We start from the raw sequence: 27644 nt of genomic DNA on the forward strand, positions 1-27644 counted from the left end.
CAACAAACCAGCAAAGATGGTCGATGAATATGATGATGATGGGGATTAAGATGAAGTGGAGCGAGTTGAGAGCGAGAATTTGAAGTGAATCTGGTTATCGATATTTTTAAAAGCCCTTCAAACCTGCTGCAATTGCTTCCAAACTCACGCCATGTCACCTCTGTTCCACCTGAAACTCACCATCCATCTAACGAACCAGGTAACATTTCCATCATTACTAAAATTCCCTTTAAGAAGATTAACCCCAGGAATGATCCGGGTATTCAACCGGAACCCAAAAACATTCGGGTTTCGTCGGATCCGGTTGATAAGCTCTGACCCAGATAGACCTGGTTTTTGAGAAACCCTGACTTTGGGAGTTTGGGTTCTAGGGTTTTGTCTTGCAAGTTAGGATTTTGGGGACAAAAAAGAGAATTAAATAGATCTAGGTTTTTACAGGGGGTTTCAAGTGGTGTGGGGTGTTGGGTTGATGGTCATGGTAAGTGGTGGAAGGGAGAGGGAGAGAGAGAGAACGATGAGAAGAGAATGAAGAGTAGTTTGCTACATATATATATATATATGTATATATGTATATACATACATACATACATACAAGTATTTACACAAAGAGTCTCTAGAAAGATGAAAAGACAAAATTGCCTTCATGTGCAAGACACATGACCAGATCTAAGAAAAAAAAATTAACTGTTGTTAGGCCGTTATCTCAGGATCTGTTCGAGTAGAACGTGGCTGGATCAATCAGAATCAAGGTGCGGAATCCCTTGATAATGTCACAGAATCAACAACGACAAGTTCAACGTTTAACGTTTAACGTGTCTGAATTCTATTCAAAGACGGTGAAAATACAGAGGATCCGGTAGAAAGTCAGACGAGCAAAGCTTCGCTACAAGTTCAGCAAAAGGTCTAAAAGTTCTAGCACTAACCTGCTATTTATAGGCAACCAGGGAGTGGAGAAGTGTCACCGGATTGGATGGTGATTCGATCGGATGACATATGTTGTCCGACGGATTTCATTCTTACATTACAGCACCGTTCTCTGAGTTGTCTTGACACAAACATACATACATGTTCATAGATATACAAAAATACATACACAGCACAAAATACACAGGACTCGATGCAGATGGAATCTACAGACATATGTACTAACAGACTCCCCCTTGGATTTAGCTATAGTTCCTTCCTGCATAGTCTTCACTATGTCTTCCTGCTGCGCCTTCTCTCCTTAGCTATCTGTCTTCTCTTTTCTTCTCTCTTTTCAAGCATCTTTCGCCGGAGAGGCCTACCAACTTCATTCCAGTATTTTCTGTATTCAAGATCACCATCACGCTTCCTATCCCATTGAGGGATCTTGTTTTCTTCCTTTTCAATCGGTGTCTGGTCAGTTGGTGGAGGTCTCATCAACTTGTACCTTCCAAGCCTAGCAGCTTTATCAGCAATATCTTTAAATCTCTGACTGCGCTTGTACTTCTTCAAGAATTCATCAATCTCCAAGTCTCTCCACTTTGACTTCCAATATCTACCAGAGTTGATGTCTTTTGTGTAGCACAGATCCACTAATTTCTAATATTGCATAGCTTGAACTTTATCTGGCTTTTCGTAGACGATCTTGTTGTAGAATAAGCAATCAATATCTTTCTTGGAGCAGTTAACAAGCCACATCAGATCTAACACACTTGTCCTTCTTCATATACCAGTGGACTTGTCATACAGAGAGATCACCGCTTCCCCTGTGCTTTGGTTATACAACCAACCTTGAAAGTCTTCATAAAAGTCTCGCTCCATAGCACGTAGCGGCATATTCTTCAAACATATCGGCGGCTTTATATCCAACGTAATATCCTTCTCTCCTGATTCCAAAATAGTGACAATTTGTTTTGGAAACTGCGGCTTCCAATCTGGAAATCTTTCTTTTGCTTGCTGCTTAATGTATTTCCAAAAATGTTGATCATGTTGCTTTATATCCAAGCCATGATAAAATTGCTTGATGTTCTTTGTTTGTACCAATTCTTCAACATCCCACCACGGGAGGGTTTTAATGTCTGACAGAAATTCGAAGTACTGAACCCCTTGTTCCCGTCTGATTGCATACACTTGTAGATCTTCCAAGTAACCCCATGATAAGATATCTCCCCACGATATATCAGCATTATGCATGAAGTATTGAAGAGGTCGTATGAACTTTCTCTCTTTTGGCATCACCTTGAACCATTTCTTTCTTTCTTCAACTAAATTTTATCGCGGAATAGTTCTTAGAATACCTTCAGTAGTGATTTTCTCCACAATTTTTCTTCTAACTTCATCTTCATTTTGTTCTTTAAACATTTCAGCAAATGACGGAAATGTTTCATCAACACCAGAATAATGAAAAACCGTTTCTTCATCAGATGAATCTGATCCTTCTTCAACTATTACCTTATAATACTTATCAGCCTCATGAGCATATTTAAACTTATATTCCTTTTCAGGTGACGAAGGAATCTCATCTTCAATGTCAAACTTGAATTTTCCGTCATCTAAACCCAATTCTTCTAACATTTCACCCCTAGACCTAGGCACCTCTATCTCCCCCTCAACTGGAGCATTTAAGTAAATAACAGTTGGTTGTATGAGGAATACCTGGTCAGCATGTTTCTTTCCTGAAGAAGAAGAAGACTCCTGCTGTTGATCCTCCTCTTGTTCATTGATCTCATCATTCATAAAATCATCTATCTTCTGTTGAACAAAGGGATTCACTATCAATAACCATGTCGACCCTTGATCATCATCGTCCTTTTTGTCTATGAAATCATCCCATGACGAATCGTAATTATCAACTGCATCAAGCATGTCTTCTAACTCTTCATCTTCTTTCTCTTCCTCTTCCTCTTCTACTTCTTTCTCCTCTTCCTTCCATCTTAGTATCAACACTTTATGTTCTTTTGCCTTTCTTTTACGCTTTTCAACTTGCACACGATGAATAATGTCATCAAAGTTGTAAGATAAATGAGTAGCTTTACCAACAAGTACGAAGCCTTGAGCTTGATCAACTTCAGCATCTACCATCACAACATCAGCTTGACTTGAAGAACCGCCAGCTTCTTTAGTTTCGACAATTAATTCTTTCTTCTTCTTTGTTGCTTCTTCAGCTAACTCTTTCTCTCTCTGAGCCCTTCGCTCTTCAACTCTTTTGATCTCTATGTTGTTGTAGATGGATTGAACGTCGATACCCAGATGATATTCCATCACTGTATATAACATGTCGAGTTGTTCATCCTACATTGATTTATCCGCCCTAAGAGCTTCTATTTCTAGCTTCATCGCTTTGATTTCATTTGCAGACGCTTCATGAAGTTCACTTAACAATGAATTTATCGTCTGATTTATCTCATTCAACTTCTTGTTCTTCACATGCAAACCAGAAATCTCTGTTGATAGTAACTCAAACAGCTTTGCATTATCATCAACATCTCCTTCCATTTTCTTTATCTTCTTCACATGTTTGATTAAGACAGACTTTATCTCTTCATTCACTTTTGTCAACTCTTCAAGTTGCTTCTTTAACTCATCACGATCAGCCTCTTCCTTGGTTTTTTCTTTCTCAAGAATACTAACTTTCTTTTCCAGAGCTTTGACAGATGCATCATGAAACATATCGAACTCATCACCAGAAAGGATATCATCTTTATATTCACCTCGAATATTTAGAAAACCTTCAAATAGACCTGGAAGAATAGTATTCTTTGGTTGTGAAGACTCTGCATCTTGAGGAATAGATTGACTTTCTGGTGGTGGTGGTGGTGGTGGTGTAGAAACCCTTACATTAGTAATAACCACATCATCATCACCTGCTTTCTTTTCAACTTCAGGCTTTTTAACACTTTGAATCTCTGGCACTTTAGGAACTTCAACATGTTGTTCTTTCACTGCTTCAGGACCCTTTGAAGTTTCACTGTGCTTTTCACTCTTGCGGCTTTGACTTTCATGCATAGTAGCACCTCCTTTTCTTGCCCTGACATTCCTCGGAATGACTCCAGACTGAACTGCCTTGTGCTTTGTTCAAAGTTTCTTTTTCTCTTCAGCAGTTGGCATATAAGTAGAATCCTCTTCATTAGAACCTTTTCTTTTCTTCTGAGGCTTCTTTTTCAGTTGAACTTTCCCATAACCGACCTTTGCCATATCAATCTCTAGCTCTGTTTCTGTTGATTCATCGTCAGCATCACTTGAGTCATTATGAACAACACCTTCAGGCTCCTTTTCTTTAACACCTTCAGCTTGAATACTTGCACTTTGATCTTTTGCAACTGTAGCTTCAGTATATTGTTCAAACGTCACCTTCGTCAAATCAATACCTTCTTGAGGAATATAAGCTAGATTCACCACTAGTTCATCTTCCAATCTTGGTTGTGATTCCCTTGAAGGCCCTGCAAAACGAGCATTGAACATTTATTAGAAAAATATAACAATTAATGATCTAGCTTCTCTTATGACTCCCCTTTCAACTATTCCCTTAACAACTATCTTTGGTATTGACACTTTAGGAGCAGATACAGCTGGAGAAGTCTTCGGTGTTCTCTTTCTCTTCCCGTCCTTCACAAACTAATATCTTAACTTTTTCTCATGCATCTCTCTTAGGCTCTCAGTTTCATTTTCAGAATTGCTATTTTCGTGCCTCCAAGCATCATTTTCAGGTGCAACATTGTTTCTATTCAAAATCTTACATATCATTCTCTTCGCCCTTGGTTCAGATTCAGCTTTCTTTACACCCTTATATGAAGTTAATGTCACACCCCGTTATTTCCACGTATTACCAGTGGGCCCGGTGGGGAATATCGTGACGTAGTTGATATTATCATAGTCAAACAATACAAATTTTAAATGCACAACGGAAGCAAAAGAGAATGAATCACATTACAACCAAATTATAGTAATATCAAAGTATCACAAATGGACTGTAATGGATCCACAGACGAATCAAATAAAAAGGAAACTTTGTTCAACAGACTTTAACATCTAGAGCTTGCAAGACTTGATTATTGATGCCTGGAGTGGCCAGCCTATTTCATATAGTACCTGCACTTAGCCTTTTTGGAAAATACGTCAGCTTACACTGGTAAATACAACTTAACTGACTCTGTCACACCCCGTTATTTCCACGTATTACCGGTGGGCCCGGTGGGGAGTATCGTAACGTAGTTGATATCATCATAGTCAAACAATACAAATTTTAAATGCACATCGGAAGAAAAAGAGAATGAATCACATTACAACCAAATTATAGTAATATCAAAGTATCACAAATGGACTGTAATGGATCCACAGGCAGATCAAATAAAAAGGAAACTTTGTTCAACAGACTTTTACATTTAGAGCTTGCAAGACTTGATTATTGATGCCTGGAGTGGCCAGCCTATTTCGTATAGTACCTGCAATTAGCCTTTTTGGAAAATATGTCAGTTTACACTGGTAAAAACAACTTAAGTGACTCATTTTGAAAAGAGTTTGAAAATTAGTTTGAATGCACTTAGGCAAAAATATCTTTTATAACTTGGGACAATTATTCAAAAATAATCTTGTATACAGTTTTACTTATTTGTCGTCCATTAGAACTGGTTAGAAGAACCGACTTAGATTAACTGACACGCCACAGGTATAATGCCCACAAGGTTGATTCCTTCAAGTGGATTACCAGTTTTTACATATGCAACTGTCAAGTGTAATGCCTACACCCCGTGCTTAGGTCGTGGCTATTTCTTTGAATGATGCCAAGGATATCCGGGACATGGTCATTTAACCCCCAAAGGCCATACACCAAATAATACAGATTAAAAACGAGTTATGAAAATTCATTAATCACAATCCAATTTAAATGACTACACACCCGACCAAGCGGTATTTTTATAATACCGTATCCCAAGCCCGTATAGGGAAAATAAGTTAAGAGTATTTACCTGAGGAAGTAATATTCAAAATCAGCAAGTGTACGTATCTTTTACTGGGCTCCTAATCTGGAACGAAGGTTTTTTAATAACCTATTAGAATCCTAACGGGTCTTAATTAAGCCTAGACTTAGACCGGTTAGTTTTCAAAAGGAAGACACGGTTCAAACGCATGATTAAGCGAAGACCGGTTTGGAATGTGGTTTTGACCCAACAAGCTTGTATACTTGTTTAATGTGGGTATACTAAACACATTCTGTATTTTGAGATAAAAACGATAAGGTTTGACCCGTTTCGGTTAATTTATGCAAACTAGTTACATCAGCCGATCCGAACGCGAAGATGCGTAACGGGTAACCATAAGAGTCATATACAAGTTCCCTAAGTTAACATGCCTTAAATATGTTGTGACATCAGTAAGATATCTTCCATTATGCCCAAAACGAATTTAAACTCAAACTATGCCCCGTAGGGGCATTTTGGTCATTTTAAAGGTTCAAAAGAGTTTAAATATTAATGTGAGTTACGGGTCTAATATAATTAGTAAAAATACTTAATTTAATAAGTTATAATAGTAGGGTATTACTTATATGTGAAATTTATCATTTATAACCAAACTTTGCACCTTAGGGGCATTTTGGTAATTTCCTATAGGCTTAAAAGGTCAAAACTGGAAATCCAAGTTTAAAACTTTTGCATGCTGTTAAGATATAAAAATTTACTGAAAATATCAGTAGACATCAAACCTTATATGTTTAAAATAGTTTTAACTTATATTATGCGTTAAAAACGCTTAAAAAGGCGATTTTGGGTTCATACCGGGTTTTATATCGAAAGCTGATATTTTTATTATTCCAGAAAGCTTAAAATACTTTCTTAATCATATAAAATCAGTAGCAAAAGGTTTGGGATCAAAATATTTTGTAAAACTCATTTATAGGCCAAAAGGGCAAAACCGGCAATTACCGAATCAAAGGTATAACTCTATGTTATGCTCAGCCTAAAAATAAATAAAAATCTTCAGAAATCCCAAAATATTATATTACATCAGTGGGTAAAAAGTTTGATATCAAAATTTTGGTTTAAATAGGTTATTTGCTAATTACGCCGTTTAATTACTAAAAAGCTTTCTAATTACGCTAATGAGCATAACTCCTAATCTAGACCTCAAACTGATGTCAAACTTTAGGTACAAGTTTATAAATCAGTAACTAAGGTTTCTATTCTTTTACTTTTTCAAAAATCACTTTTTAAGGTGGAAAGGGCATAATAGTCAACATTTAAGCATTTAACAGAAACATGCATATGAATCGGATAACTAATGAACCAAGTTGTATAATCACAGAGGGTTATACTAACATGAAACCTGGTCCTAATAAAGTCTACTTTTTGTGACTTACGGCTCCGAACCGATCTTGAACTGAAAATTGTCGAGTTGAACATGTTTAGACATGTTCTTACATTAATTACTAAGTTATATTAAAGATAAAACAGGTTGCATGTCTTCTACATTGCTAATTATGTGTTAATTTGAAAATAAGCTTTCTGTTGACTTTTTAAGATTAACTTTGACCCGACATTAGACCTACTTAGAGTGGGAATCAGAGAGTACCCTTTTAAGGGTTTATTACCCACATAATTACCAACTCATAGGTACTTTCAATTCGAGATTTGACTGGACAAATTATGATTAATTACGAAGTCAAACCTTAATTACGATAGTTTGACTTTAAGCTAATTAACTAAGCAAAACTGAATTAAGGAAGGTTAAGGACACTTACAAAGGTCCTATGCACGACTAGGAAACTTAATAGAAATAGCTTGAGCTCCAAGAACTTCAGAGAAAGCCTTGAGGTGAGTTTGGAATGAGCAAACAAAATGGTTACAATTCAACCTCTTTATATAGTGATCCTAAGTGTACAAGATCATGCCAACATAGTCTACAAGTGTTCCCTGATGATCCCCATGTTCCCTATGCATGCAAACCTGTTGCCACACTCCTGTATTTGAATACCATGCAAATAAGGCGGTGTAACAGGCTGAACCGGCAGCTGTCCATTTTCTGCTGCCAGCGACAGTCTTACGGACTGTAAGCAAGAAGCCCCGCGGTCCGTAAGCACCTTGTCACACCCCCAAAATCCACCATGCGGAGTATCACCGCTTGGAGGCGTGACATGACCAGGATCAAGCCACCAATCATATTAAACAATGTATTTAAGATAGATAAAATCCAACCACACAATATAATTGGTGATCAATAGCTAGTTAACCAAGTTCAAATTAAACAGCGGAAGCATAAGACGTGAAACCAAAACATAAGTTTAATAAGTTCATAAAGTTCAAATATTAAGCACGGGACATAATAGTCCATATCCCACAACGACTTCCTCCTCGTGCAAGCTCCATAAGCATCTAACGACCTGTAAGGCATGTAACAACGAGTCAACAACAAAGTTGAGTGAGTTCACGGTTGGTTGTTTAGTTTAAAGTTGTTGCCGAAAACATGGTTTGTCTTTTGCTGGCTTACTTGCCATGGGGGTTACCCCATAGTTGAAAGTATGATTAACCAGTTCCTTCTTTATTACCCAAACCATATCCATAATCAGTGGGGGCTTTCCCATGTGAACCACTAGACCGTTACCATATCGACTACTAACGAAAATAAGTTGTGCCCTACGTCAATGTCTATCATCATTGACAGTTTGCCATAGTTGTTGGACCGTTGTATGACCCTGAATAGTCAGTTAAGGCAGCTCATCTCTGTGTACAAAGGCGGAATCAGTGTAGACAAAGTAACAACAACTTTTCCTCTTAATTTCCTCTTATATTACTGCTTTCTGAATAGATTTTGACAGAGTTTTGACACCTATAGCATGACCTGATTTCGCTCCAATGGATACAGAATGAAATCACACATGGGTTTATATAGATGGAGTGATTTCGTTCCAAACTGCAGGAGCGAAACCCCATGTGATCGAATAAGCGAAACCACCACGTACCTTGGAGCGTAACCCCTTAGTAACTATCTACATATGAGCGAAACCTACTCTAATATGCAGAGGAGCGAAATAACAAGCTATCTGATTTCGCTCAGAATGACACAAGTGTCATCTGGAGCGAAATTACCATCTAAAACCCTAATTTCTGATTTTCGACTCCGTACAACCTATCTAGACCAAAGACTCTATACAAGCGCAGTCAACAGACATTCAGTGCACTAACAAACTCCCCCTTGGATGTTGACGAAGTCTTTGGCTCTGAGTCTTCAGTCTTGGTCTTTTCTCCAACTTTGTCTTTTCATCGTAAAAACTCTTTCTTCACAGGTACAGGTTCACTTCCTAGCTTTGTCTTCAAACTTCCCCTTTGACTGTTGATCCAGACTCCCCCTCTCAGTATGCTAGACTCTGAGGTCTTGATCTGGTTCAAACTTTGACAATTAGCTCCTGTGGGAATGATGAAGTCCAAAACCTGTGTCTCAAACATCAAACATTACAAACTTATCTTTTCATAAAATCACACAATCTATCAGTTCTAGAAATCCACTCAAGTATTCAGGTCCAAGTTAATGACTCTGATTACTCAATTAATCTACCAAGTCCAACTTAATGACCTTGGTTGATCTTTTGACAATACATACTGATTTTGTTAAACATTTTCAACCATTTTTGATAAATGTAACAAGCATTAAACTAATGAACTTGTTTTAACTTGTAAATCACCCAAACTCTGTCAAAGTAAGCTTTCCTCATTCTTCAGCTCAGAACTTTTCCTACATCTGCTTCAATCTTTGAGAATCCAACGATTAACTCTCCACTTTGGTTTGCCAAAAATAAAGCAGAAATAAAATCTTTTTGGATTTTAACAAAGTGTTCTAAACTAAGAAATGAAATACAGAAACTTAAATTGCAGAGAATAAAGAAATTAAACTATTTACAAACATATTTTTGGTGAGCGTGTCAGGGAATCATATCAGCTTTTCAAACAAATTATAAGTATCGTTAAGCTTCATTTCATACTCAGACTTAAACAATTCACGTCGATTGTCGATATACTGATCCATCTTAAATTCTCACACAAATTTCAATTTACTCAGGATACGAATTAGATGTCTTATGAACTTAGCTCATTCATGTGTCCCACCTCTTGAATATACTCCCATATCCAGAATCCGAAATATTCAGTCTTACAGGTGAGTATACCACAGATGATATCAGTCAGGGGTTAAATGCGAGGGCCGTGAGAGCTCAGGTCGATACTTCCGTATACGCAGAGAGATGACGGCTTCGACTTTTCGGTGTGTCCCCTTTAGAGGATCTTTTAGTTACAACAGCACACGATTAGCATTTTGCAATGTTTCATCGTTTTTATGCTGAGGGGGGTTGCTATATTTCAAGCAATGCGGAAAGTATTATTCGGGGACTAGGTCAGAACTTCCATTCAGCAGAAGTCCCGGAATAATACCCCAGATATCACTGAGTATAAAGACCTAGTATCTTAGAATAAGGGACCTTTCAAACGAGATTTCAGGGGTTACCTATATATCCAAGTAGTGTTCTCCACGAATTACGCAAGTTCGAAATTTTAGGTTTATATCCCGAATAAATCTACTAAATGTGCGAAAACCTATCGACACATCATCAGCGAGACTGTTTAACTCATTTTAAACTTTACAATTCTTTAGCATACTGTAACTGTCTAGCCGATGTACTATCATTTTCCCTTTTTACACAAGCTCTTTTTCAATTTTCTATTGTTTTTGGATTTTTGCATTTTTTACTGTTTTTGTATTTTTCTAAAAATATATCTACTCCCCCTAAATACCAAAACAAGTAAAAAATCGACAAACCATTGCAGATTGTTTCTCATCTTCATCCGCAACAGTACTCTCATCAACGCCAATTATGCCATCCGACACCGAAAGAAGCTTCATACCGTTCAATTTTAACAGATATTTAAACCGTGTTTTATCAAAAGCTTTGGTATGTAAATCAGGTTTCTGTTCGTCAGTGTGGATTTTCTCAATTCGTATCAACTTTTTCTCGAAACAATCACGAATAAAGTGATGACGAATTTGTATATGTTTAGTTTTAGCGTGATGTACTGGATTCTTTGTTATATTAATTGCGGCCTCATTATTAACAAAAAGAGGTGTGTTATGAAATTACAAACCGTAGTCGCGCATCTGTTGCTGTATCCACAGGATCTGAGAGCAGCAACTGCTAGCAGAAACGTACTCTGCTTCACATGTAGATAATGCCACAGACGTTTGTTTCTTACACTGTTAGGTAACCAATCTAGGTCCAAAGAACTGGCATCCTGCAGTTGTTGATTTTGAATTGACTTTGCAGCATCCGAAATCCGAGCCGGAATACCCTTCTAGCGTAAAGTCGCCTATTCTAGGATACCACAACCCCAATGTAGGAGTTCCCTTCAGGTAGCGTAATATCCTCTTCACAATAATCATGTGCGAAGCCCTCGGGTTAGATTGATATCTTGCTGCGAGGCACGTTGGGTACATGATATCAGGACGTGAAGCAGTTAGGTACATCAAAGAACCTATCATAGAACGGTAGAACGTTTCATCAGCCCTGTCTCCGGTGAGATCTGGGTGAATCCCATGATTTGTTGCAAGTGGGGTAGCAGCTGGAGTAGAACTTGACATTCCAAATTTCTCTAGAATATCATGCACGTACTTCGTCTGGTGAATGAAAATTCCCTCAGGTAGTTGTTCAATTTGTAGTCCCAGAAAGAATTTCATCTCCCCCATTGATGACATTTCGAATTTTTGCTTCATCACCTGTTCGAAATCTTTGCACAGATTCGCATTCGTCGACCCAAAGATTATATCGTCCACATAAATCTGAACTATTAGAAGATGTCCGTCGACCTCTTTAGTGAAGAGAGCGGCATCCACTTTTCCACGTATGAAGCTGTTGGCTAGTAGGTGTTGAGACAAAGACTCGTACCAGGCTCTCGGGGCCTGGTGTAAACCATACAACGCTTTGTCCAATAAGTAGACTTTGTTCTTGTGGATCGTATCGGTAAAGCCCGGCGGCTGACCGACATAAACCTCCTCTTTAACCTTCCCATAAAGAAACGCTGATTTTACATCTAGCTGATAAACTTTGAAGTTCTTCCAAGACGCAAATGCAAGGAAAATTCTGATTGCCTCTAGTCGTGCCACAGGAGCATACACTTCAGTAAAATCAATCCCCTCCTGTTGACTAAAGCCCTGAACAACGAGTCGAGCTTTGTTCCTTACAACAACTCCTCTTTCGTCTCTTTTACACTTAAATACCCATTTCATATTGATTTTTCTGTGACCATCCGGCAAATCAACTAACATCCACACTCCCAACTTTTCAAACTGACTTAACTCTTCTTGCATCGCAATGACCCAAGAGTCTTCAGTAAGCGCCTCTTTATACGTTCTCGGTTCGATCTGCGAGATAAAACAACTTATTGAGAAATCAGTTTGTAAAGGTGCTACTATAGAATAAAAACATGTTAAGCCCTGGTCGATTTGACTCTCGTGTGAACGCCCGATTGCAATTCTCCTATGATCAACTCCTCTGGATGATATGAAAGAGTTGCGTCATTGCTTCGCTTAGAACATCCACATCGCCTTCCAGATTAGTAACATTTTGATCTGCACCTTGTTCACCAATTTGGTTTATTTGACTTGAATCATGAATCTGCTCCCCCTCAGAATCTGAATCTCCTCGATCAAATATCGGCATGTTCTCAGAATCTTGATTATCATTCTCAACCGTCTGATTATCTTGAGCAACTTCATTCCGTTGGACATCATCGTGTTCACCAGCATTGCTAGGACCTGCTTCATCGTCATTCCAAGTTTCCCGTGGTCGCCTTGAATACTCAGCTGGGAACCTTTGCTGTGACTCATACTCACGCAAAATATCCAATTCATCAAAGAAATCTTCTTCTTCTTCTTCTGTCATGTCAAACGAATCCCACAATTTGTCATAATGATATCTCCATGAATCTCCTGGATTTTGTGGCGGCATAGTATAACCTTGACATTCAACATTTGCAGCTTCAATAATCTGCTTCTCATTTGGAACGAAGACACGTCGCGAAGGACTTGAAATATCCAACAAATATACCCTCAATGCACTTCGGACCAAACTTTCCAAAAGGCTCTATAACAGTACAGGGTGACCCGAACGGTTCTAGATACTTCAAATTCGGTTTGCGATTATTGATCAGCTCAAAGCATGTTTTGTTGAACTTCTTGACAGTGAGAACTCTGTTGAGTGTGTAGCATGCGGCGGAAACAGCTTCAGCCCAAAAATTTATCGGTAACTTTGAATCTGCGAGCATAGTTCTAGTCATCTCGATTAGTGTCCGGTTTTTGCGTTCTGCGACTCCATTCTGCTGCGGAGTGTACGGAGCACTAAACTCATGCAAAATACCTTTTTCATCACAAAATTCTTCCATCTTGCTGTTCTTGAATTCAGTACCATTATCACTTCGAATTCTTTTGATACGCCTTTGGTACAGATTCTCAATTCTTTTGAACAACGCCATCAAACTGTCAAACGTTTCGTCTTCAAGAAAGAAACCCACAAAAATCTGGAATAATCATCAGTAACCAAAAGACAATATTTATCTCCCGTAATACTCTTGACATTCACTGGACCAAACAAATCCATGTGAAGGCTCTCCAGGGGTCTTGAGACTGAATTGACTTGCTTTGTAGGGTGTGACTTTTTCTTCTGCTTGCCTTTAACACAACTAATGCACTCCCCTTCCAGATGAAAACCTTTGACATGAACTCCTGTAACCAAATCATTTTGCACCAAGTGATTCATTTTTCTAAGATGTGTATGTCCCATCTTCCGGTGCCACAATCTCGATTCTTTTTCAGTTGCTCTGGACACGAAACAATGAGCCTGACCCGTGGTTGTAGTAGCTACGCTCATATCTAACACGTACAGATCATTAACTCTTGGTGCCCTCATGATAATCCATTCCTCAGGGATAACAAATCCTGGCTTCAAGATCAAACATTCTTTATCAGTGAAGTGAGTGGTATACATCCTGTCACAAATCTGCGAGATACTCAGCAGATTGTTTTCCAGCTCAGCAATGTAGTTAACTCTCTCAAACGTCACAATCCCATTGGATAACGTTCCTTCACCAATAATCCTTCCTCCTTGAATACCCGCGAAACCAACATAACCTCCATTGATATTCTTCACATCATATAACAATGCAGTCTTCCCTGTCATATGTCGAGACGCTCCACTGTCCATAATCCAGCGTGAAACTAATCTCGGAAGATCCTGCACATATCACAACATGATTTAAACACTTCAATAAAGATGCCAATTCATGCTTCGCGATCAAGGAAGCTCCGGCAATTCAAACTGCTTAGTCAACCATTGTGTCCACCCAAGCCTCATCAGTCTTGGGTGTGACCTTGACACTTTTAACTCTCGCAACTTGAATTTTAAAGTTTTCAGCCTTCAGAGGTGGAAAATTTTCATCATAATCAATGGGAATTGAATCCTCAGAAGGTGAAATCTTTTTCTCAGTTTTAGGTTTCCAAACTTGTTGAGATAATGCTACCCGTTTGTAAAATTTGTCATTTTTAGTTACCACTTTCTTTACGGGTTCATTTTTCACTTTGGTGTTGTCATTTTTCACACTCTTATTCTCAACAACCATTGGTGCTTTACCCTTCTCGTCAATTTTCTTCTTTTGAATCTTCACAGCTTCAGTCTTAGGCTTCACGTTGGTACACTTTCGTGCAATGTGACCAACTTGATTGCACCTGAAGCATGTTTGAGTATCAGTTACCTGACTCGTGCCTTCAGACTGAGATTGTGAAGCCCTCTTCTCAAAGAACTCTTCATTCGATTTTGAAAAAATCTCTTTCTCTTCATCAGCAAGTGAACTCGAACTGTTCACAAACTTTTTCTTTTCAACAAACCTTTTGTTTTGAACATTTCCTCTCTGATAATTCTTACCACCCTGATAACCACCCGACCAATTGTTTCGATTCTTGTTATTATAAAAACGTGGTGGAACAACAGGTTTCTTGTAGTATGATTTATCTTTTTCAAAGTTCATTTCTCTCTTTGTTTGACTCAAACTATTCACTTCTGACAATTCAACTTCAACCAACTTGAAAACATTTGTTAACTTTTTCACATTCACATTCTCAATTGGAAACTCTGAATCCGAATACAACTTATCAGATCCCGACATCTTGTACATGACAAGAGTAGGTTCATCATTTAAGTTGTTTTTGGACTTTTGTTTCGGAATGTATTTGTCCAGAAAACATCCATCATCTTCAGCTAAATCAGATATCAAAACACTTTCAGCTGTACTCTTAACAATCTCTGTCTGAACACTATCATCAAATGATGTAAAAGTAACATCAATGTTCTCCGGAAGTTTAACTTCATTCTCTTCCTCGATTTCAACCAACCCAGATTGCTTTTTCGAATAATTGTCAAGAAATGGTGGTGGAACTTGATGAAAACCCACCCCAGTTCCAACTGAGTACACATCTTCGCCTGCTTTATTTTTCCCGATGGGTTTGGGAACAATGTGTTGCAAAACAAAGCTAGCGGAGTTGTAACTCTTAAGCTTCAACTGGATTCGCTCATTTTCAATTTCAGCCTCTTGAACTTTAAGTTTCAGTTTAGCGATTTCATCCAGTTGTTGGTTGATTGATTCTTCTTTTACCCTAAGCACGACTTTTAGTTGAACATTTTCTTTATAAGTTTTACCGTTTCGATCATTATTATCTTTCATTATGGTTTTAAGCTTCTCAAATTTTTCAGTGATTTGACGGTTTTCATGAACTAACTTTTCATTTTCTTGTCTAATCCTCTCATGATCAGTTTTATCATTTTCAATTTTGTTAGTTAATTCTTTTATCCGTTCAGTTGAAGCTTTAACCATCTTGTCACGATCAAGAATTTGATCCTCAACGTTTCTGACCTTCGCAATTAGATCATCAACTTTCTTACCGTTGAGATACGTGACTGTGTTACAAAATTTGCATTCTTTGATGCAATTTTTGCAATCAACATCCCCATTGACTTTCTTACCTGATTCAGTCGTTGACGTGTTTGAACTGACCTGGCTTTTAGACTCAGAGACGGATTTAGAATCTACCTCAATGGCCTTAGCTGCCAGCACCTTGGCAGCCATCTTTCCAAGATTTTCAGCATTCAACTCCTGAGTAATGTCAATGATTCCAGTATCAACTTTCTTTGACTTCTGTTTCTCTTCTTTCTCCTTCTTCTCTTTCTCTTCTTTTTCTTTCTCGTCTGTAGTTCCCCACCATTTATTCTGCCAATAATCATCATCATCATCTTTAAACTCCTTGATTATGGCTTCTATGTCAAGAGTGTTATGATCAATGGCAATGTTTCCATATGGATCAAGATAACATTCCCTGTTTGGATCCCATCTGTTTGCTCTTTTCGCTTCGGAATAGATACCAGATAGTCTAATCAATCTGTTTGTGGCCAACAATCTTCTGTGATTATACTTCTGTTCTTCAGTTCTATTATCTTTCCAGGGAATAGGCTCTGTTTTTGCCATGAAAGCGTAACCAGCCGCATCTTCCTCCGGTAACAGCTCACTCCAGTCATAACCCTCATCATCATAAATCACCGCAAGAGCTTTAGATTTTTCTTTATTCTCTTCAATCTGCTTCATTCTTGGCGGCTCCGATTTGTTTTGATGATATATCGCCTTCTTGTAGTAATCTTCCCTGAACGGGTTCTCAGACTCATCAGCATATGCGTTTCTGCATTCACGTTTGAAGTGACCTTTTTGCTTACACTTGAAGCATGCCACCTTGGACTTGTCAAACCCCAACTTGGTAGATGGTCCACCAATTGACTTTCTGCCAGTTATTTCCATGAAACGCTGAGCTCGACGAACAGCACTGGCCATGCACCACCTTATGTCAATCAGTTCCATTTCTTCAGGATCTATTTGATCATAATCCTCTTTTGTTAAGTTGGTGTTGCCTATCTTCCCAGCTACAAGGCTTTCATACGATTCCAAAACCAATGCTAGGAAAACCATCTGTTGCTTAGCCGACTCCTCACTGAAGTTCTGAGCGTTCTTCATGTCTACAGCGATGTTGCAATGAAACAAATTCTTTGTATCAGACTGGTTAGAATTTGATGAAGACCCACTGTGATATCCACTGTGACAACCACTGCTTTGACTTTCTTTTTTCGTTGTGGAGACATTCTCAGCAGATACGCAGTTTTAGGAGATGTTGTTTTGGCATCATGCTCTTTGGATAATACAAATTCAAGTTCTGCTGGTATGATGAGTGATTGACTTTGAATGTCTTCTTCAATTCCAACTCGTGACTCTCGAGTTTCTCAATCAGCAAATCTACAGTCAACACTTCTGGGGCTTTGATAGTGTTTTTCAGCATCATCGCATAATATTGCCAATCCATCTCGTCTAGCAATGAATCGAACAATTTGTCTACTAGCTCATCTTTAGGAAACTTAATTCCATGTCTAGCTAGTTCCAGCATCAGGTGCCCAAACCTCTCGATCATTTTTGAAACTGATTCATTCTTTAAACACCCAAACAAATCAAATTCTTTCCTAAGAAGTTTCTTTTTGTTTTTCACGATTTCAGTACTTCCTAAACATTTCTTTTCTAGTTTATCCCAGAGATCTTTAGAACTAGAGTATTCGATCAGAGAGATTATATCTTCACGAACAGATTGAAATAGCAACGCAACATATTTCTGCTCAGCTACAAACGATTCTATTTCCTCAGCTGATGATAAAGTTTCACCCTTTTTGCCTCCGCCATGATATCCATTTTTGAGACTCTTCCAGCTCGGAAACGCAAAAGCCATCAATTAATCTTCGAATTTCTTTGCCCACCGACTATACTCCTCGATAGCCATCAGCTTCGGTGGTTTATTGTATGTTCCGAATGCACTTTCAACCTCCAAAGCATCCGATAATTTCTTCTTAGCATTTGGCGTGTTCTCATTGTTGTTGCTTGTAGATGTATCATCTCCCGAATTTCCAGAAAATGCATACATGTCGCTAAACGGGTTCATGAAAAATGTCATCCATCGTGAATGTACCTGACAAATCAGCAAACACTTAGAAAAATTTTCGAAATTTTGAAAAACAGTGATTTCGAGCGAAATCACCTATGAGCGAAATCAACAGAATGTACTTTGAGCGAAATCAGGGATATACTGATTTCGAGCGAAATCAAAAATGTACCACACGAGCGAAATCAAAAAAATTAAGTTCCTATGAGCGAAATCAGGATTTCTCTAAGAGCGAAATCAGAAAATTTATGTCCTTATGAGCGAAATCAAGTATTTCGCTTCAAATGTCCAAGAATTTTTCGAGCGAAATCAGCTTTTTGGGGCGAAACCTCTTCGATGACCATAAAAGCGAAATCAGGTTTTTAGCTAATTTTCACCATTTTTAGTCCGAATTTTAACCTGATTCTTTCTAGGATTTGTTATTTCTGTGTTTTACACGTTATACTCGAAAATTAGTCCATTTCAACCGTAGGAACCAGTTCAAATCAGAAAAGTATGAGAAGAAGTGAGTAGAAGTAAGAGAATCTGGTAGAATCAAGCTGTAGTAGTATGAACTCCTCGTCCTGAGCTCTGATACCACTTGTTGGACCGTTGTATGACCCTGAATAGTCAGTTAAGGCATCTCATCTCTATGTACAAAGGCGGAATCAGTGTAGACAAAGTAACAACAACTTTTCCTCTTAATTTCCTCTTATATTACTGCTTTCTGTATAGATTTTGACAGAGTTTCGACACCTATAGCATGACCTGATTTCGCTCCAATGGATACAGAATGAAATCACACATGGGTTTATATAGATGGACTGATTTCGCTCCAAACTGCAGGAGCGAAACCCCATGTGATCGAATAAGCGAAACCACCAGGTACCTTGGAGCGAAACCCCTTAGTAACTATGTACATATGAGAGAAACCTACTCTAATGTGCACATGAGCGAAATAACAAGCTATCTGATTTCGCTCAGAATGACACAAGTGTCATCTGGAGCGAAATTAGCATCTAAGACCCTAATTTCTGATATTCAACTCCGTACAACCTATCTAGACCTAAGACTCTATACAAGCGCAGTCAACAGACATTCAGTGCACTAACAATAGTCCATTAGTACACGCCCGTCCGACTGGCATGGTGTGAGGTTTGTTAAACCTAATAGCGCTATTAACTAATGACCCGCTCGCCATTGGCCTCGGCGATTAAGTCGATATAAAATGAGGGACTTCATGATAGAGTTTTGTCTAGTAAGTTTTAAGGTTGTTGTCCTACCCAAGGAGGACGAACGTACGTATTCTACCCAAGGAGTATACGTAGGATTTATATTGGCATCCTACCCATGGAGGATGGCGGTACATATCCTACCCAAAGAGGATATGTAGGTTCCGTTTTAATTCTCTAACCCATTCCCAACCACTAGGAATCCCATGCCTTAGAAAGTGTGTGAACTCACCTTGGTTTGCTCGGTTAGATTAGTTACTCTAATAATCAGAAATCAAGCACGTCCTAATAAGGTACAGATAACAATCAGTTTCTCATGCATAACACATATCCTACGTACGGTTTATCTACTCATTGCTGCTATCACGTACCACACAATTCTAATGTCTAGGTACTTTGTTTAGTTATATTATTTTACCCTAAAATAATATAACTATCTCACAAAATAAACAAGTATCCACACAAGTGTTCTAGTATAAAATATATATTCTAAATATATATATTTAACCATTTTACTTGTAAAAATCAACCTCCGATACTTTGTATTTTTGTAACAAAACTCATGGCGAAGTTTATTTTGAGAAACAAAGTTAAAACGTATTTGTGAACACTTGTTAGGAGAATAATTTCTAAGTGTTGGAATTTTTAGAAAATTTCGCCGGAGTTTCCTTTGTAAATGGAGGTGTCCATGCTAATAAGCATATCATTTTCTTTTCCAAACATTATTCAACAATCAAAAATCATTTACTAAACAATATTACATTCACCAAGTGTAAAAACAATGCACTCTACGTAGTAACACGAACTTGAGTTTTCGTAAAAACGCGTAGTAACTTGGTAAGGTATTTAGTGGTCCTAGTTACCTCCCGAAGTGTATTTACTTTTGTGAAAATCTCTTTCTCGGGATTTCTAGATGTTTACAACTTGTAGGTACTTTTTACAAAAATATTTATTTACCACATCTTCTTGTTCCAAAAATATTTCTACACTTATTTTGCTACTAAAAATAGTGTAGGTTTACTAAAAATCATGATCTTTCAAGAATCACCTTTTCAAACTTGGTTCCTTTAGGAAAATCATTCACAAGTCTTGGATCTACAAGATTACTAGCTCACTTTGTTTGTTATTTTACAAGAAATCATTTTATGTTCAAGTTCATGTCTAAATGTGAAGGTGATCATTTTATGTAAACCCTTAATCACCTCCTAACTTGTTAACTCATGTTTTTAATCATAATTTAACAAGTTCCATGTGATGATCAGCATCATATTTCTAGTAATCATCAAGCAAGCATCAACATATACCAAACAACATCATACTAGCAATATTTCATTATGTTTCATCTTTATGTAAAGCTTTATGTTCATGTTTCTTGTTTAAACCATTTAGTGTTCTTGTGATATTCCTCATACTACATCTTTTAACTACTCAAAATAGAAGTGAACAAAGGATAAACAAGAACATACAACTAGCTCAAAGCTAGGGAAGAACTTCAAGAGAAAAGATGGTGAAAATGGATAATGAAAGCAAGCAAGAGAACTCCTTGGTGATCCACAAGCTTCAAGCTCCAAGGAATCACCTTCTAGCACTTGGATGAAGCTTAAAAATGGTGGTGTGGTGGTGACAAGGTGGTGATGATGGCGGTTAGAGAGGGAGCCGAGAGGAGAGGGAGGAGTTGAGGGAGTTGGGGTGATCTAGTGAAGTAAGGTGTGAGATATGATAAGATTTGGAATGATACAAAAATCTCAAGCTCCATACTTATAATCTTCTTACAATATCTTGGCCATATTCTCAAGCAACATATCTAAATAAAATATGAAATCAAATCTTGTGGTGGGTCCCCTACATGGGCAGTAAATCATCAAAGGGGGGTTGGGGGTTAATTGTAATTTTGATGGTAAATAGTTAGTTAGTAATTCAATTTCAAGTATATGGTTACATATGTTAGTTAGTAGATATTCTAGTGGGTTTTATGGTGTACGAGGATCATAACTAGCCATGAAATAATACAACAATGTTTCTGGCAAAGTTTTGGTGTCCCGGGGTAATGTCCGGTTGTTCGGTTAGATACCGGTTCATTAAAGTGCTAAGTTATTCTGTATAGTGTCTTTTTTGTAACTATTTGTAACACAATTAATTCCCAACACATAGGAAAACATTTAGGACCATTTAGTCAATTTACTGCACAAGACTAGTATGTTAACAAGCACATGTAAGTATGACGCAGAAATCAGAAAGCAGTTAAGTAATTCAACACAGTCATCAAGCACTTTAATTAACATTAATAAATCGTACGGATGCATGTAATTATGAGGGTTGTCACATTCTCCCCCGCTTAAGGGAATTTCGTCCTGAAATTTAGCACGTGGTTACTGAGGAAGCTAGTTAAGTTGCGTGGTTTCCTGGTTTTCCTGGGGTGTCACATTATCCCCCCCGTTGGTTTGGAATTTCGTCCCAAAATTCCGCAGTAGCTTCAGCCTCAGTAATGGTTGCACTTTTCTTAAATAACTAGGGATACTTTAGTTTCATTTGATCTTCTCGTTCCCATGTATACTCTGGGCCACGACAGGAATCCCAACGAACTCGAACAAGAGGTATCCTGGTACGCTTGAGAACCTTAACCTCCAGATCAGTAATCTCTACTGGTTCCTAGACGAATCGCAGCTGGTCGCCGATAGTGAGCTCCTTTAAGGGAACTATGAGGGTCTCATCTGACAGACACTTTTTCAGATTTGACACGTGGAATACGTTGTGAACTCCGCTGAGTTCTTCAGGTAGATTCAACTTTTAAGTGACTTTGCCAATTTTCTCAATGATTTCGAACGGTCCGATATAACGCGGATTGAGTTTGCCTCGTATGCCAAAACGAACTACACCCTTCCGAGGTGAGACTTTAAGTAGCACTCGATCCCCAACCTGGAACTCGAGTGGTTTCCTTCGCTTATCGGCATAGCTTTTCTGACGGTCACGAGCTGCCGCCATTCGTTGTCGTATCTGAGCAATCCTCTCGGTTGTATCCACTACGAGTTCTAGGCCAGTGATTTGACTGTCGCCAACCTCTGCCCAACAGAGAGGTGATCGACACTTCCGTCCGTACAATGCCTCGAACGGAGCGGCCTGGATACTGGTGTGGTAACTGTTGTTATACGAAAACTCCACTAACTGGAGATGTTTTTCCCAGCCATTACCAAAATCTATTACACAAGCCCTAAGCATGTCTTCAAGGGTTTGGATGGTGCATTCAGATTGCCTATCCGTCTGTGGATGATATGCCGTGCTCATGTCTAATCGAGAACCAAAGGACTTATGCATAGCTTGCCACAATTCGGATGTAAAACGCGAATCACGATCAGAAATGATGGAGGTTGGCACTCCATGCCTTGATACTACTTCCTTTAGGTATACGTCTGCTAGAGTAGAAAACTTATCCGTTTCCTTGATAGCGGGAAAATGTGCAGACTTGGTTAATCGATCCACTATCACCCAAATAGTGTCATTTCCGCGCTGGGATCTAGGCAGGCCAGTAACGAAATCCATGGAAATTTGCTCCCATTTCCATGTCGGGATCTCTGGTTGTTGGAGTAGGCCTGATGGTTTCTGATATTCAGTCTTGACTCTAGCACAAGCCAAGCATTTACTGACGTAGGTTGCTATGTCGGCTTTCATACCAGGCCACCAGTATGTAGCCTTTAGGTCGTGGTACATCTTATCCGAACTAGGATGTACTAAGTAACGAGACTTGTGTGCTTCATCCATCACAAGTTCGCGTAAGTTTCCGTAAAGTGGGACCCAGATGCGCCCTGTTACATAGTAGGTGTCGTCTTCCTTTTGTTCTAGCCACTATCTCGATCCTCGTAAGGACTCAGCCCTGATGTTCTCTGCTTTCAATGCTTCGACCTGAGCATTTCGTATCTGAGTAGGAAGACTAGATTGGATGGTAAGTTGTAACGCACGTAAACGCTTTGGTATAGTATCCTTTCGACTGAGGGCGTCGGCCACAACATTGGCTTTGCCTGGATGATACTTGATCGCACATTCATAACCATTCAAGAGTTCGACCCAACGACGTTGTCGCATGTTTAATTCCTTTTGCTTGAATATATGTTTGAGACTCCTGTGATCGGTGTAAATGGTGCACTTGGTACCGTACAGGTAATGTCTCCATATCTTAAGTGCGAAAACAACTGCTCCCAATTCCAAGTCATGCGAAGTGTAGTTCCTTTCGTGAACTTTAAGTTGGGGTGATGCGTAGGCAATGACCTTGTCACGTTGCATCAACACGCAACCAAGTCCTTGGATGGAAGCGTCACAGTAAACCACAAAATCATTTGTGCCTTCAGGTAATGAGAGGATAGGTGTGCTACAAAGTCTGTCTTTTAAGTGTTGAAATGCGGACTCCTGTGCATCACCCCAATGATAGGTGACACCCTTCTGAGTCAGTGAGGTGAGAGGTAGCACAATCTTGGAGAAATCCTTGATGAACCTTCTGTAGTATCCTGCCAAACCCAAGAATTGGCGGAATTCTGTTGGTGTACGGGGTACAGGCCAGTTCTTGATCGAGTCAACCTTGGATGGATCAACATGAATCCCATCCTTGTTTACCACGTGGCCTAGAGAGTGGACTTCACGAAGCCAAAGTCACATTTCGAAAATTTGGCATACAACTGCTCGGTTCGAAGGAGTTCCAAAATAAGCCTCAGATGTTGCTCGTGTTCCTCCTGACTCTTAGAATAGATCAGGATGTCGCCGATGAATACAATGACAAACTTATCTTGGTAAGGCTTGCACACTCTGTTCACGCGATCCATGAAGACTGCAGGTGCATTCGTCAATCCAAAAGGCATAACCAGAAACCCGTAATGCCCATAACGAGTCCTGAATGCTGTTTTAGAGACATCCTCGTCGGACTCTCAGTTGATGGTAGCCCGATCTTAATTCAATCTTAGAGTAGAAGCTCAACCCTTGCAGCTGGTCGAATAGGTCATCAATGCGTGGGAGAGGATAACGATTCTTCACGGTCACCTTGTTGAGTTCGCGGTAGTCAATACACATTCTAAAGGTACCGTCTTTCTTCTTCACGAATAACACTAGAGCTCCCCAAGGCGAAGAGCTAGGACGTACGAAACCCTTATCCAAGAGTTCTTGTAGTTGCGTGGACAGTTCTTCAAGTTCTGATGGAGCTAGACGATAAGGTGCTCGAGCTATGGGCGGTGCTCCAGGAGCGAGCTCGATTTGAAATTCAACTTGACGATGAGGCGGAAGACCAGGTAATTCCTCAGGAAATACCTCAGGAAAGTCGCACATAATAGGTATGTCTTCTAACTTCCTTTCTTCCGAGGATGTATCAGAAACGAGGGCTAGAATAGCAGTGTGGCCCTTTCACAACCACTTCTGGGCCTTAAGGAAAGAGATGATGCCCACAACAGCACCACTCTTGTCGTCACGAATTACGAGGGGTTCTTTACCAGAACGAGGGATGCGGACAATCCTCTCGTTGCAAAGAATTTCAGCTTGCTGATGAGATAACCAATCCATCCCAATAACAACGTCGAAACTACCTAGAACGATAGGAATAAGATCGATAGAGAAGGTCTGACCAGCTAGGACGAGATTACAGCCCTTAACTATGTGTGTGGCTTTAAGACTTTTACCGTTTGCTAGTTCTACTGTGTGTTTGGTGTTCAGAAGTGCTGGAGTGCGCTTAAGCATTTGGCTAACTTTTAAGGACACATAACTAGTATCGGCACCCGAATCAAATAAAACATCAACAAAGAAGTCGTCCAGAAGAAACTTACCCGTCACAACGTTGGGATCGTTCCTTGCATCACCCTGAACAATGACGAAGGCATGACCTCGGGCTCCATTGCCATTATTGTTACCCCCGTTGTTGCCTCCATTTTTACCTCCATTGTTGTTCCTGTTTCCTTGGTTGTTGTTGTTCTGATTCTAGTTCAGCTAAGGACAATTCCTCTTAAAGTGGCCTTCACCGCCACACTGAAAGCATCCTTTATTGCCCTGCTGTTGTTGCTGCTGGTGGTTCTGTGGAGCTTGTTGTTGCTGTTGACGATTCTGATTCGCAGGACGTGGGTTCCTGCCATCCTTGGCTTCATGACCCAGTTTGTTACATCTCAGACAGCGACCCTTGTAGCACTGCCCGCTATGATGCTTGTTGCACCGGTTGCACTTGGGGTGGTTCCCTCGGTATCCACCCTGTCCTTGACTACTAGAAGATTGCTGACAAGGACTCTGGTAGTCATCAATCTTTCGCTGCTGGGACTGAGACTGAACTGAAGTGGAACCCTTGCTCGAATTTCCATCCCGCTTACGCTTGTTGTCATTGGGAGCATCAGTAGTAGTAGCGCCAATATGCTTGGGCAGCTTGTTCTGCTCAACTGCCTGATCAGTGAGACGATAAGCCAACCGGATGTTTTGCTGAATGGTGCCAAGATTAGCTGAGGTCACGTGGCTTTGAATTTCTGGCATCAAACCCTTAAGGTACAGCTCGATACGCTTGATAGGAGGATCCACCATAGTAGGACACAAGATAGCTAATTCGTTCGATCTTTTTGTGTATGCCTTGATTTCAGACCCTGTCATCTTCAAATTGAAAAGCTCCACCTCTAGCTTGTGGATGTTGTCACGACTACAGTACTCTTCCTTGATCAGTTCCTTGAAGTCGTTCCATGGGGTGGCATTAGCAACCGCCAGCCCTAGCAGTTGTACCTGTGCTTTCCACCATGTTAACGCAGCACCTTCGAGTGTTCCAGTAGCAAATTTCACCCTACGATCTTCAGGGCATTAACACATCTCAAAAACAGACTCAAGCTTCTCGAACCAGTGAAGAAGGCCTACAGCTCCTTTTGTGCCGCTGAAAGTACTAGGTCGGGAATCCATGAATGTTTTGAACGTGCACACAGGAGGTTGTGCAGGTTGACCTGTCGTGAGAGTAAGGAAGGGCAAAGTTTATCACAAGGGTTGGTTTATGAGAGTAGGATCTAAACATCCTAGGATAGGTCGAAATAGCAGGTTATACCTCCTGCTAGAGCTGTTGCGAGTGCCTCAGCAACTCGTTCATTGATCAAAGCCGTCAACTGGGCTTGAGTTAGGTTGATACGTCCTCCGCGTCCGTTCATGATCTTCACAACGAAGCAACGTAAGTGAGAAAAGTGTCGCGAAAGTGCGTGAGCGTGGGATGACAGAAGAGAGTAAGCACACAAAGTTCAAATAGCAGTTATCATGTTAAGTAATGCACAGCGTGAACTATCTAACCGACGATATAAACGTAAATCATGGCACCTATTGTGTCGAGTCTTGCACGTGGAACGAAGCGTCGTTGTGGATCGTTGAGCACTGTACAGGTTATAGTCTGGTTTTGTCAAAAAGCTTTTCTCTTTTTAAAACCAAGTTCACTATAACCAATGGCTCTGATACCAATCTGTCACACCCCCAAAATTCACCATGCGGAGTATCACCGCTTCGAGGCGTGACATGACCAGGATCAAGCCACCAATCATATTGAACAATGTATTTAAGATAGATAAAATCCAACCACACAATATAATTGGTGATCAAAAGCTAGTTAACCAAGTTCAAATTAAACAGCGGAAGCATAAGACGTGAGACCAAAACATAAGTTCAATAAGTTCATAAAGTTCAAATATTAAGCACGGGACATAACAGTCCATATCCCACAACGACCTCCTCCTCGTGCAAGCTCCATAAGCATCTAACGACCTGTAAGGCATGTAACAACGAGTCAACAACGAAGTTGAGTGAGTTCACGGTTGGTTGTTTAGTTTAAAGTTGTTGCCGAAAACATGGTTTGTCTTTTGCTGGCTTACTTGCCATGGGGGTTACCCCATAGTTGAAAGTATGATTAACCAGTTCCTTCTTTATTACCCAAACCATATCCATAATCGGTGGGGGCTTCCCCATGTGAACCACTAGACCGTTACCATATCGACTACTAACGAAAATAAGTTGTGCCCTACGTCAATGTCTATCATCATTGACAGTTTGCCATAGTCCATTAGTACACGCCCGTCCGACTGGCACGGTGTGTGGTTTGTTAAACCTAATAGCGCTATTAACTAATGACCTGCTCGCCATTGTCCTCGGCGATTAAGTCGATATAAAATGAGGGACTTCATGATAGAGTTTTGTCTAGTAAGTTTTAAGGTTGTTGTCCTACCCAAGGAGGACGAACGTGCGTATTCTACCCAAGGAGTATACGCAGGATTTATATTGCCATCCTACCCATGGAGGATGGCGGTACATATCCTACCCAAGGAGGATATGTAGGTTCCGTTTTAATTCTTTAACCCATTCCCAACCACCGGGAATCCCATGCCTTAGAAAGTGTGTGAACTCACCTTGGTTTGCTCGGTTAGATTAGTTACTCTAATAATCAGAAATCAAGCA

General features: G+C 39.6%; 1 protein-coding gene across 1 annotated transcript in view; it reads right to left on the bottom strand.

Annotated features, from left to right (window-relative positions):
- Nucleotides 1-4038: 4038 nt before the first annotated feature.
- LOC110888905 (troponin T, skeletal muscle-like) overlaps nt 4039-27644 on the bottom strand; it is a 30108-nt gene continuing 6502 nt past the window's right edge. The window contains exon 6 of the mRNA XM_022136402.1: nt 4039-4403. Coding sequence (XP_021992094.1) covers nt 4039-4403 — 365 coding nt within the window. The remainder of the gene's footprint in view (nt 4404-27644) is intronic.

This window comes from Helianthus annuus, chromosome 11 (assembly GCF_002127325.2).
Source record: "Helianthus annuus cultivar XRQ/B chromosome 11, HanXRQr2.0-SUNRISE, whole genome shotgun sequence".
NCBI lineage: Eukaryota > Viridiplantae > Streptophyta > Magnoliopsida > Asterales > Asteraceae > Helianthus > Helianthus annuus.